We start from the raw sequence: 12,844 nt of genomic DNA on the forward strand, positions 1-12,844 counted from the left end.
TACAAGTTTTATCTTGTAAATCTAAATACAGGGAGCCTAAGACTTCATAGACAATATTCCAGTGATGGAAATATTTAAAATGCCCAGCAGTAACAAAAATAGATGTTTAAGACGGTATTATCAGAAAGGAATTAATTTTTTTAATCCACTAAATAGACTTGCTTACAAGTTACCAGGAGCGTAAGACTTCATAGACAGCATCGATACCTGAGACTGCATACCTCTCCTGATCTGCATCTGGCTTCTGGACTGTGCCCCGAGTTTTTCTGTGGTGACAGGAATCTCACAGCCCACCTCTTGCTTTTCGTGCCCTTCATTTCTGGCACAGTAGGACTGGAATGTTATAGGGTCCTTTCAGTCCTATCATGAGGTATCATTTATGGGAAATGTCCTATATCCAACTGCAAACTTAGATCTTAGCCACACTGAAATTTATTTGTTGACCCATACGGGGCTAAGATTGAGGGTAAATATGTCATGGTAGTTAGCAACCCTGGTTATCTCTTACATACTACCAGTTAAATAGACTAAGACTGATTTAGTCCCTCTAACTTATCCCAATTTACTATTTATAAATAATTTGGCCTGTTTATTTTAACTTTATTGATTTCCCTACTTCTAAAAAAAATGGAGGTATAATTTATATACACTAATATTCATAGATGTTAAGTATGTAGTTCAGTGAACTTTGATATTAGTGTGCATCACGTAACCTCTGTTGGTTTTTGAATAGGAAAGATAACTGGTTTACAAAATGATGTGAATTTAGGAACATCATGTTAAGATGCTTCTGTGAAGGCTGATGTGTTCTATACACACTTACTACAACTCTCTCTCAAGCTGTTAAGCCGTTAAGCCTATTGCAGATCCTCTGCTGTTCAGTGTTAATGTATGTATTTGTCCTGTTTTGACATAGATGTAATCAGTGTTCATACTATTTTCTTAACATTCTGATGTATAATACTCCCTATATATCCTCACATCGTGCTCTTAGTTTAAGTTACTCTGTTTTAGTCTGTCTAGCTGGTCACCTAATCTCATTCTCAGGCATATGGACCATTTTGAAAAGTGCTTAACAGGACTTTAGAAGTCCTAATGTAGTTAATGAATTATAGGACTGAAAGAAACTTTTCTATCACTCTAATGGGTGTAAACTAATGGGCTCTATTTTTGTCAGGATATGCCCAGTTATATGTCTTCCTGGGGTTGTGAATTCTTAATGGTGCTGATCCTCCCTGCCCCCGCCCCACTTCCCTCCCCCTTCCTCTCTCTCCTTCAGAATTTTACTAAATCCCTTTCTTAGCTTACCTTTTATACTGCAGTGAAATATGTTCCAAAACCAAAATATTTTTTAATAATAAAGTTTCTATGGCCTGTAGCTTTTACATTGTTCTTTTCAAACCACTTCCAAATATATGAATAGAGTAGTGATAAGCCAAGTTGTATTATCATTTCAAATAAAGACTGTTCATAAGCATCTGATTTGCCCTTTCTGCTTTTACATTTGATTTTCCTTTCTTAAGAAATAGAGTATGTTTACCTAGATGTCTGCATTTTTAAGTATGTTTTTCTCCTCTTGAATAAGGTTGCATGCCCAGAGTATTCCTTCTAAAAGAAAGGAGATTGAAATTAGGAGAACCTTAATAATTATCTTGAGTTCTGTCCCTATTTGTAGTCTGGCATATTAAGTGATACAGATATTCTCATTTTATATTTAATATCTGTCCTCATAGCACATTGCATTTTCTCTAAGAAGCCTCAAACTTGAAAAGTATATAGTGCTTCCTGCATTCAGAGTTTTTCTTCATAATTTTTTTAATGCCCTCAGAGCTTTCCATAAGATACACCACATAAATGTCACATTAACTCCATGAAGTAAATCAGACAAGGGATAAATGTTCAACTAATGATGAAAAACTGGGTCCCTTGGTGCTGCTGAGGGTTGTTTTTTTTTTTTTTCAAGGTTATATGGCAGGTTACTTATATTAACTCTGCAATGCAGGAAAACTGCAAGGTAAATTAGTTTAAGTATTAATTCTTCCTCCTACATTTCCAAGATATGTATAGGAATCTTAAAAGCATTTATAATATTTTTTCACCATTTTTGTCACATTTCCCCTCGTTTAGGTTCTCTCTAAGTAAAGAGAAAGTTCTCATTTAACACTTGGGCCAAAGAAGAAAATTAATTCTGGGTTGTTAATAGTTTTTAGTGTACTTTGGAATTTTTGAGCCATAGCTCTTATTTTCAGCTGATAGTCGCACGGTTTCTGTTCTATACAGGAGAGTATAGTGAAAGGAGCAAGGGCTTATTTACTTTGAATCCAACGACTTACTAGCTTTTTTACTTTGGGCAAGTTACTAAGCTTCTCTGGATGCTTGATTACCTAATATTTAAAATAGGGATTTCTATCTCAGATTTGTAAGGATTGAATGAAGTGTACCCAGAGTTTTAGTTTCATCTTCTAGTCTTTGAGTGAGCTCTCCCAGATGGATGTGAAAAGGAATTCAATCACGTCATCTTCTCTGTCTTTTCTCTGTGTATCCCGTGTTCAAGTAGTAATGCTGCCCTCCTTCCCCTGCCTTTTAAGTGGAGTAGTTGTTAATCATTTGGCCGCCTTCAGTTGTATGGTTTCGATGATGTGTCTGTAGATTTTCAGGATGTTACTAAGCTGACGTAAGTGTCATTGTTCTTGCCTCTTTTTTTTTTTTCCTTTCACAGAGGATCTTCAAATGCTTCCTTGAAGGAAGAAGAATACAAGGAAACTTTGTTCTTCCATTCTGGGGATCACTACCCCTTATCTGATGGAGATTGGTCCTCTTTAGATAAGTAAGTATTTTTTAGATTTCTCAGCTTCTTGAAAGATATACTAAACTGCTTTTCTGTTATTTGACAGTAATGATTTTTCCCATTTCTCCCATGCAGTAGAGGAATAGAATGTGTCCTTTTACATGAATATAGACCTTTTCTCTCCATAATTATTTTGTCCCTAAACTTGATCTGACATTCTCAGTTGGTCAGTTGTAGATCTATAAAATCAGCTTAGAATTTGGCCCTCTGCAGTTCCTAAATTCTAATCTTACAGTATCAAGTATTAACTGTAACTGTGGATGCTGCTGTGAAGAATGCAGGCACACTTTGTTCTGTGATCCAATCCAGTTTCTCTCTTGTATTAGTGATGTTAGTTTAGGCCATCTTTCTGTGCATTTCCTCTCCTATAAAATTAGCCTTTCTCATTTCTTGTGAGAATCAAATGGGATAATGTGTCTAAAGTGTTTACAGAGGACCCAGCAAGTCCTCAATAAATAATCTGTTGGCATTGTTTTTACTATTGTTAAACAACTGAAGTAGAAGAAATAATTGATGTTACCTTCAATAGTCTTTATATCGACAGGACAATATTGGTATATTCAAACTGACATTCCTTTTAATCTGTGAATTTCAGCGACTGAAGTTCCTGAGCTAAGTCAGCACATTTCTTTGTCCTGTGTTTGCAGTGCTTATTCCCCGGCGGCCTCATGTCCTAAGAGCGATTCAGAGCTGGAGGTGAAACCTGCCGAGAGCCTGCTCAGATCCGAGTCCCACATGGAGTGGACATGGGGCGGGTTCCCAGAGTCCACCAAGGTACTAGGGTTTGTTTGCCTGCAGGCTGTGTCCAGTTAAAAATGTGTGAGAAGTTCTATGTCCACGAGAGAAGGGGCAGGGTGATTTCTGATCAACTCATGTGAATTAAGTGGTGGCAGTGCCCTCGTGTGGCCACATAAGTAGATCCAGAGTTAATATTTTTCATAACATTTGGACTGTGTGGTTGCAGTAGAAGGAATCCATTATTTTGTGTTCTTATTTAGCAAGGTTGATTGTTAATTAACATTTTAAAAATGAAAATTTAAAAAGTATCTAAAGGAAATAAAATTCCCCCACTGCAATTTTGAACAGGAAATGGATGATGAGAGCTCTTTTGCTAACTCATAAGGAAAGAAGAAAAATGTTTAGACTAAGTTCTAGTTTTTCAGAAATATACATTTTGCTTATATGCGCGGTTGCATTGAGACTTGACTACCCACTTATAATGTTTAAGCAGAGCTCAATTTTCATGTAGCACTCAGATTTTCTCCCCCCAAAAAGAATATTATCCCTTAGTATCAAAAATTGTCATATTTCCTCTGTCTTGTCCAGTGTTTAACATTTGTAAATGTAACTATTTTATAAAGACAATGTTGAACAAGTCCAGTTACTAGTTTTTTCCACTTTCTAATATGGAATATTTCATACATATGAAATACTAATGCATTTACTTAGTGTGTTATTATAAATAAAATGAACAGATTTGCCTGCATCCAGCTTAAGAAATAGGTTATGACAAATACTGTTGAAAGTAGTTGAATTTCTAAACAATTCTATTTTTTTAGGTCAGCAAAAGAGAAAGATCAGATCATCATCCTAGGACAGCTACAATTACACCATCAGAAAATACCCATTTTCGGGTAATTCCCAGCGAGGACAGCCTCCTAAGTGCAGTTGAAAATGATGCTTCCGTGGGAGAAACGGTCTGTGCCATAGTGAAACCCAAGCCCCGAGCCCTGTGCAAGCAGATGAGCAATGCAGCTTCCACTGCAGAGCTTCTGGCCCCTCCCTTTGAGCCAACCACAGACCATGTTCCTCACCCATCAGCAGTGGAGGTGCCCTCAGAATCAAAACCAGCAGCAAAAGTAGACTCACCATCAAAGAAGAAAGGTAACTGTTTGATTTGGCATCAGGTGCTCTGAATTTAGATGGTAAATGATTTCAGGGTCTCAAATAATATTTGTACTTCCCAAAAAGAACTGTTCACACACTGTCAGGATTGCTTGTTTAAATACAGCTTATTTGCCGCACTACAAATCCCACTGGAGCGGGACTCTGAATTCCTGCCCTCTCCTGACTGCTGCTCCTCCCGAGGCCCTTGAGGTGCATTTATTGAAAAACTGATGAATGTGTTCGAATCAGTTAATAGGTAAAATTAACCACTTCATTGACATGTCAGTAAAATGAGGTGGGATCTTAAAAAAATTGCATTCTTAAATAAGAAATTAGAGAAACATGTTTTCTTCTGAAGCAGTTGAGGCCAAATTAAGTACTTTTTTGCAATAAAATGAGATATAAATAAATGTGCACTAATTGTTAGTATGTGTTCTTTCATTGATTATCTTCTGTAAAACAGAAAATTGGATCCAACTCTTGACTCAACAATTCTGTCTCACTTTTGGAATACAAGTTCAATAAATCAGAACCTTCTTAGCTTTTAGAAAATACAAAGTTATCCATTGATACTTTGAACAGTAAGAGCCAGACCACACTCACTATCTGAACACTAGCCTTGGAGCCTATTGTTAGGGACATAACAGCTTACTGAAAAATACCCATTGTCACATAACCAAGTACTACTTCACTTGTTTAAAAAATTCTAACACCAAAGTTTAAATAATCACTAACTGACTTAATGAATATCCACTGTAGGTATGGACTTTCAGGGTCACTAAGAGCAGTTTATTTAAAATCAAACAATGACCATCAAGGTATTTGTGGACAGATGTGATCCTCTGGCTGATAATGCAGCTTAACTTGGTACCTGCTCTTTCATAGCTGAGCATTTCTGCTGAAGCCAAAGGCCCATAACCATGTGTTCTACCTAAGAAACGTTAAGGGGAAGAATCAGTTCTCAGGGTGAACATTTTTAGTCAAGGAAGTACTGGACCCTATTCTTACACACAGTGTGGGAGCTGTCTATAGAGGCACCTCACTGATCCTCACTGTTCATTTGGCCTTGCCTTTCTTTCCCCCAGTTTGTTATTATGCAGAGTCTATACATGTTTTCTCTCTGTGTCTCTGTCTCTCTACTCACACATGTACGGTTTTTTATTGTTTTAAGCCATTTGAAAACAAGTGACAGGCATTATGACATTTCACCTTAAATACTCGAAGATACACCTTCTAAGAATAAGAACATCCTCTGTATAAGCACAGTACCATTGTCATCTTGAGGAATCCATATTCTCATTTCCCCAAACGTACCAAGAATAACTTTTTATAACTGGTTCTCTGCCTAGCCCCTCTCCCCAAACCAAGATCTCATCAGGATTCAGGTGCTGCATTTGGTTTTATGTTAAATCTTCTATGCAGAATAGCTTCCCCCCTGCCAATACACACACGTACACACACACCCTCACTCTCTCTCAACCCCCCTCCTCCAGCCACTACATCTCTTTCCCTCTCTGCACCCACAACACTCACCTTTAGAAGAGTGCAGCCTTACTGTCTTACATACCTTCTTACATTTTGGTGTATCTTTTTCAGGTGGCATCCCCTTACTCACTTAAATTGGAAGTTAGCTCTAGAACAGCTTACATTAGAAAGAATTTGAGCTGCATGTGGCATTTTAGATCTTCTCACATTAAAAATGTGAGCTTAAGTTTAGTGTAATTTATCTCAGCTTGTAAATACAAATTATAATTTTAACATTTAATCAGTGTAACAATTACGGAGATTTTTCTATAGTAAGTCTTGGAAATTTAGTATGTATTTTATGCATTTTTAAACAATTTGACATTCCTCACTTAAGATTAGGACACATCAAGTGTTCAGTAGCCACATGTAGCTGGTGACTACTGTAGTTGGCAGTACTGATGTAGATACTTAACTGTGGGTTAAATATTTTTTTGAATTGAGAATTGCTGTATGGGATATATTGGGTTCTTTAAAAGGCATCTCCAAATGTCCCACTATCAGTGAATCTAAATGTGATCTCTTATCTGAGGTGTTGTCTGCCAGATTTATGCATTGTGAAGGATTTCTGTCCTTTTGCAATCAGAAGGTGATGCATGGTGATATTTGGGCACCTGTGACTATCCTGTTCCCTCACGGTTTTGGAATAAAGGCATCTTTCTTGATGCTGGTGATTTCATCAGATTTGTTCATGCTTATTCATACTATAAATACAAAAACTTTATCAAATAGAAATGATTTAGGGGCTAGAATTATTCATGTAACAGCAAATGGAAGAATGAGTATATTAGCTTGTGTTTATTGAGCAGCTGTTATTTGTGTGACACTGAATGTCATGGATTAATAGCTGAGTGAAACATTTCACACAAGTGAAAAGGTTAGTTGCTGCCTTTAAAAATAAAACACAGCTTGAATCATTGGCTTTCTTGTTTGAAAACCTTTGTTTTCTTGCAGAGTTATAAAAGAAGACTAGCTAAGTTCTTATCTCTGACATGTTTTTCTTACAAAAACAGGTGTCCACAAGAGAAGCCAACACCAGGGACCTGATGATATTTACCTAGATGACTTGAAAGCTCTAGAACCTGAAGTTGCAGCTCTCTATTTCCCTAAAAGGTAATGTATTCCCTGTATGTTGAAGGGTGAACAGCTCTGAAATAGTCAAGCTATTTCTAGAGCAAAACATTTTATCTGAGAAAAAGGAGCAAGGTGATGGTGTTCTTTAACTTAGTTGGATAACTGCTTCAGATTTTGGAAAATTCAGAAATTGTACATGTGTTTGGACTGTATTGATTTAAGACTAGTAATTTACCTACTTATGAAGAAATTTTCAGTACAGTAGGAAGAGGTACATTAGTTGATAAGATTATATCAAAGGATATGTCTTCACATAGGCACTTAACAGTCTTTAACAGACTCATTCAGTGGGTGTGAGTTTCCAGGCTTTTTCTTAATTCCAGCCTGGGTCTGGTGAGGCACCATTGCAGCTGGCCTGGGCGTCCCACATCCCCTAGAGTCTCACCAATCATTACCTTCCTGCTCCTCACGATTTTCCCCTTGGGGAACTAATGCTTCAGATATGATATGCTTGTACTGTTTTCCCAAGATCATTTCCATTCTTAAGGAAAATCCATTAGTATACTCTCTGATTACAAAACTTCTCCCCACAGAAAGAATGGCTTGACTCTACGGAGCCATGGGCACACATAATAAAACACTTCTAAATAATTGAAAAAAAAAAAACAAGTTTTAATTTAGAATAGAAAGATGAGAATGATATGAAAATATTTAAATTTTGTAAAGATATTTTTGGAGGGCCCTTTAAACTCCTTCCTATCTCCCTTTTCTAAATTTGTCTCAAAATATCTTCCTCATCTGAAATAATAGTTGGGTTGTTGAGGTGAGGTAACTAAAACTGCTCCCCGTTTTTTTTTCCACTAAGAAAGTAAAAATATAAGCTACATTAGAATTATCATTTTCAGATTTCCCAGTCCTTATTTATTTATCTTGGTATTCCTAAATAGATTTCTTAGTTTTCCTTTTAAAAAGTGGGGAGAGTGACTTATGCAAATGTTACCTTACTGCACTCCATTGTAACTGGACTGTTTAGGTCATTGCCCATCATGAACACATTGTTTCTTAAGGCATTTCATAAATGCTTAAAGGTAGATACTTACAGTACTTATAAGCATTTGTTTTATCATTATGAACGTGTCATCTTGTAAATACACAGTATTTGTAATTATAGCTAAACTTTAATATAAATCACATCAACCTTGTGGATTTGGGGACATGCTGAGTCAGATAGTATCCTCCATGTATTTAGAATGTGTTAACATCCTAGATGTAACACTGGTTGCACTAAGTGATAAAATTCAAAAGACCTCAGTGTTTACCACAACAGAAGCTTCTTTCTTGATCATGGGATAGTCCAGTGCAGGTTTGGTGTTTTGGTGGGAGGCCTTGCACACAGGGATTCCAGGAGCACAAGCTCCTTCCGTCTTAAGGTTTCATCAGCCCTTCACAGCCTGGACAGGGAAAGGAGAGAGGATTGCAGGGGAGGGTCTTCAGGGTCAGGCTAGGGAAGAACACAACACACCCCTTCTGTCCACACCAAGCCACTGAGTCTGATAGTCATGAGGCCACTTTGAAGGGGACCTAGCTATGTACCCAGGAGAAAGAGGAAACATGTCTTTGTGAATGTGTAGCAACCTTCTGTTTTGTGTTCACCCAGGGGTCAGTCTTGCCCCTGGATCCCTGCATAAAACAGGTGTGCTGCTTTATACTGTTTTGGCTTTTTCACCACTTCCAGTATTGTGGTATGGGTATGCATTGCTGTTAAGAGAGAATTTCCAGAAGCCTAAATCTGTTGGCTCAAATGCAAAACATAATAGCTGATGAAACCACTATTTTTGACATATATTTGCTGCCACCTACTGTTCAAATTTGAAATTTTTTCCCCTAAAAATCCTGCAACTTCACTGGATCGTATATTGATCACGTACATTAAATATACCGGCTTTTTAAATAAAATTTAAAAATTAGAAAATTCTAGGACAGTAGCTCAGTGTGACATTAAATATCCATTCAAAAAGTAGCACAGTAAACATTCATGACTAAGAGACTAAAGAGGTCATTTCCTTGTTCTGTTTGTCTCAAGTATATACTCCATTACGTAAAGATTCCCTTAGGATCACTTTCTAAAAGCTGGCCTCTGTGCCTCAACATCTAGAATATTCGTTCTGGCCCTGATAAGTGTAAAGAACAGGTTTTTTTTCCTGGTTAACTTTTCAAAACATTTCCAAGGTGAATCTAGCCTCCTGAAAATTTTCTCTTAATTTCTTCCATTTTGTGAAGTAACAAATGAATTTAGAAAAGCCTTGTTTTAAAAAATAAGACAGCCCCAGACTACAGTAATTTTCTGTAGGATGTATATAGTACCATGGGCTTCTTTTGAAGTAAGGACCAAAAGGCTTCCAAATTTTTCTTAATTACTCTGTCATTTTCATCATGGAAATGTAAATAAATGCTTATAACTCTGAGACTCCTTTAGTTAAAATCAGAAAGGCCATAGTTTGAAAGTGTGCATTATTGTGAATGACTTTGGCTAGATTTTTGACGTATTTATTCACAGGTAATTCCTCACTAGTGCTATTATTTTTCATGTCATTTATGGTAGGATTGTAAATGCTACCGAAGAAAAGCTTTGTCTGATACAAATCAGTCTGTTCCTTTTTTGAAGGGGATACATTATTTGATTTGAACCCCCCAAGAACCCTGTAGTTGGGTAGGAATACAAGAAGCCATAAGGCAAATGTTTTTTTCCCCTTCCCCTGCCTGCAGTGAATCAGACCCTGGCTCCAGGCAATGGCCCGAGTCTGACACGCTCTCTGGCTCCCAGTCCCCACAGTCCGTGGGAAGCGCGGCTGCAGATAGTGGCACCGAGTGCCTCTCAGATTCTGCCATGGATTTGCCTGATGTCACCCTTTCCCTTTGTGGGGGCCTCAGTGAGAATGGAGAAATTTCTAAAGGTACGCTGGGCCATTGTTCCCTGTCTGCACTTAAGAAAGCAACCTGCTCCTCGCCTGATAGAAAACCTGTTATTTAGCCATTTCAGGGTATTAGATTCATTAGTGATCCTGTGCAGGTAACAGGGATCTCCCTTTGATGTCAGACCCTTAGCCCTCACTTACGGTACCTCTTAGGGGGTGACATTACAGATAAATGGCTTGGATATGGGAGTGTGCTGGGAAGGCTCTCTCATTTCACAGTGAGATGTTGAGAGCTCAGAGGCTGTCCTGTTTGCTGAGTGGCCAGGGTCAGCTCACACTGCCTGTTTTCTCTGTTGGCCTGGGGTCCAGCTGCTCTCCTTGAAAGTAGTGGCCTTAGACTTGGGGTCTCAAGTTGTCAAAAACTGATTGTCCTTTGAGAAATGGTCTTTGTGGCAAAAAGTAAAAGGGATTATTTTCTGTCTCAGTCTCAAGAATTGGCTCAGGAAAGTAAAGTTGCTTAAAAGAAATGAAGTTGCTTAGCAGAAGTAGGTTAGACATCTCTGGTGTGGGTTGAGTGTGTGTGTATGTGAGTGCGTGTGTGTGCTGGCATGTGTCGCCATCCCAAGTTCTTTAGCCTTTTTGGTTTTACCTTCCTTTATAACATAAACTCTTTAATACTTGGTCTGGTAGTACTTAATTGAATTTCCTCTAAGGAAAGATTTTCTTTCCACAACTAGTGTCACCTTTTGTCTGCTCTCACCCTTGGGGCAACTGAAGTCCTGCATGGAGCATGGTGGTGCCTGAGCCCTGTTTTCCTGAATTTTTTCCTTTGCAGAGTCACAAGGTGTTCGTTATGCCTCTTTCTTGTCCATCTCTTAATTCTATTTATTTTTTGGAGGAAATTAAGAGTATGTAATGGCCAGTGTTTCCTTCTAGGGACAGAATTAAGTAGGCCACTTTCTTACTATAATACTCATAAGCCCTCAGTTAAAAAATATAGGTAGAGGAGGGGAGAATGGAAAATATATAGTTTATGTGAACTATAAAATTTATACTAAAAAATGGGTAATTTAGGTAGAGTTTGTTACTGAAGAAGGCAGAAACTATGCAAGTATACTATGCAAGTTGGAAAGAACTGTCTCAGTGAGAAATTTCTCTGGTAGGCTGGATCTACTAGAGTGCAGGTATGAAGCAGGTATGAAATCTCATTTATTCTGCAAGACCTTGGGATTTATTTCTGGACAGACCCTAAGCTAAAATATGGTATGTGTTTGTTAGTTTTTTATTCCCAGCAGTTGTAAAATGTTTTGATTGTGTATTTTAATGTAGCGTGCCCTGCAAGGTGTAAGATCCCCATGCACATTCCCAGTTGTGCAGTTGTTTGACAGGAAAATGTTCCTTCCTTTGAAAATCAGGAATGAAGCTCACAGTTTTTGTTATGGTGTGTGCATGTCTGTCTTAGTGTTTTCCTCTCTCTGGCCACATCTGTAATCTATTTTCCTAAGTCTTCTGGCATGTTCCTTCCTTCTCTTCTTTAACTGAGGTGATTGAGGAGTGATGTAAGAGGGGGAAGATAGAAAAGTGTTCGTTCTCATCCTGGAAAATGTCTGACATTTTGATTTTGATGGATATTAAAAAGTCAGTTTCCTTTTAAAATAACTTATTTTATCCCATAGTCCCTTCAGTGCAGAGAGTATTGTGGGTAATCTCATATGGGAATTTATGTAATCTCTAACCAGATGGTTCATTACTTTACACTGCAGAAAAATTCATGGAGCATATTATTACTTACCACGAATTTGCAGAAAACCCTGGACTCATAGACAATCCTAACCTTGTAATACGGATATATAACCGGTAAATACTTTTGCTTTCATAATTGTTAAATACTCCTGCAGGGTTTTTGCTATGTGTTCTTTATAAGTATTAATGTTTCTTGCTGTAAAATATGCTACCTCATATAAATAAGCTTCATGGGCAATGACTAAAGCAAAAGGGAAGCCTTAACTTTATTTTTAAATGAAGCATTGAAATGTTACTGTTTTACAGATTTTACTCCTTTTGTCTTTAGAAATGTTTGTCTTGACACAAAGATTATTCATGTGACAAAAAATTCAGCTGATCATCTTTTCATTGGAAAAAATAAGGAATTTATGTTATTTCTACCTTTCCCTCTCCTCTCTTTTCTCCTTCCCTCCCTTTCTGCCCCCTTCTCTTTTCTCTTGCTCTTTACCCTCTTTTTAATGGTTTTGTACAATTTTTACTTCTCACAGTTACTATAACTGGGCTTTGGCTGCTCCCATGATCCTTAGCTTGCAAGTATTCCAGAAGAGTTTGCCTAAGGTGAGATGTCCTGCCATCTGTTGCCTTTTCAAAAGTATCTACAGTGTATAGTACTTAGAAAAGTCCGTATGTGTGTATTTCTTAACTAAGTACTATATGAAGTTATAATATTGTAAAATTAATTCAATATTGTAAGACATCGAAAGAGTTTTATGTACCCAGTCAAACTGTCTAGTGCCCCAAATCTAGGAAATTAGCTGGGCTGCCACATCTTTGTCTTCTTTACTAGATATTTATAGCCATTTCTGATTGT

The 12,844-nt window shown here is 37.5% G+C and overlaps 1 protein-coding gene across 5 annotated transcripts in view; it reads left to right on the plus strand.

Annotated features, from left to right (window-relative positions):
- Positions 1-12,844, plus strand: part of LPIN2 (lipin 2) — a 100,457-nt gene that overhangs the window by 77,338 nt on the left and 10,275 nt on the right. For all 5 annotated transcript variants that reach the window (XR_008998309.1, XM_036905850.2, XM_036905846.2 and 2 more), the window contains 7 exons: positions 2,720-2,827; positions 3,496-3,622; positions 4,408-4,732; positions 7,273-7,372; positions 10,100-10,287; positions 12,012-12,105; positions 12,522-12,591. Coding sequence is in view for 4 of the 5 variants with exons in the window: in XM_036905850.2 (XP_036761745.2) it covers positions 2,720-2,827; positions 3,496-3,622; positions 4,408-4,732; positions 7,273-7,372; positions 10,100-10,287; positions 12,012-12,105; positions 12,522-12,591 (1,012 nt within the window). In the remaining variant the exon portion in view is untranslated. The remainder of the gene's footprint in view (positions 1-2,719; positions 2,828-3,495; positions 3,623-4,407; positions 4,733-7,272; positions 7,373-10,099; positions 10,288-12,011; positions 12,106-12,521; positions 12,592-12,844) is intronic.

The sequence above is a fragment of the Manis pentadactyla genome, chromosome 6, assembly GCF_030020395.1.
Source record: "Manis pentadactyla isolate mManPen7 chromosome 6, mManPen7.hap1, whole genome shotgun sequence".
Classification (NCBI taxonomy): domain Eukaryota; kingdom Metazoa; phylum Chordata; class Mammalia; order Pholidota; family Manidae; genus Manis; species Manis pentadactyla.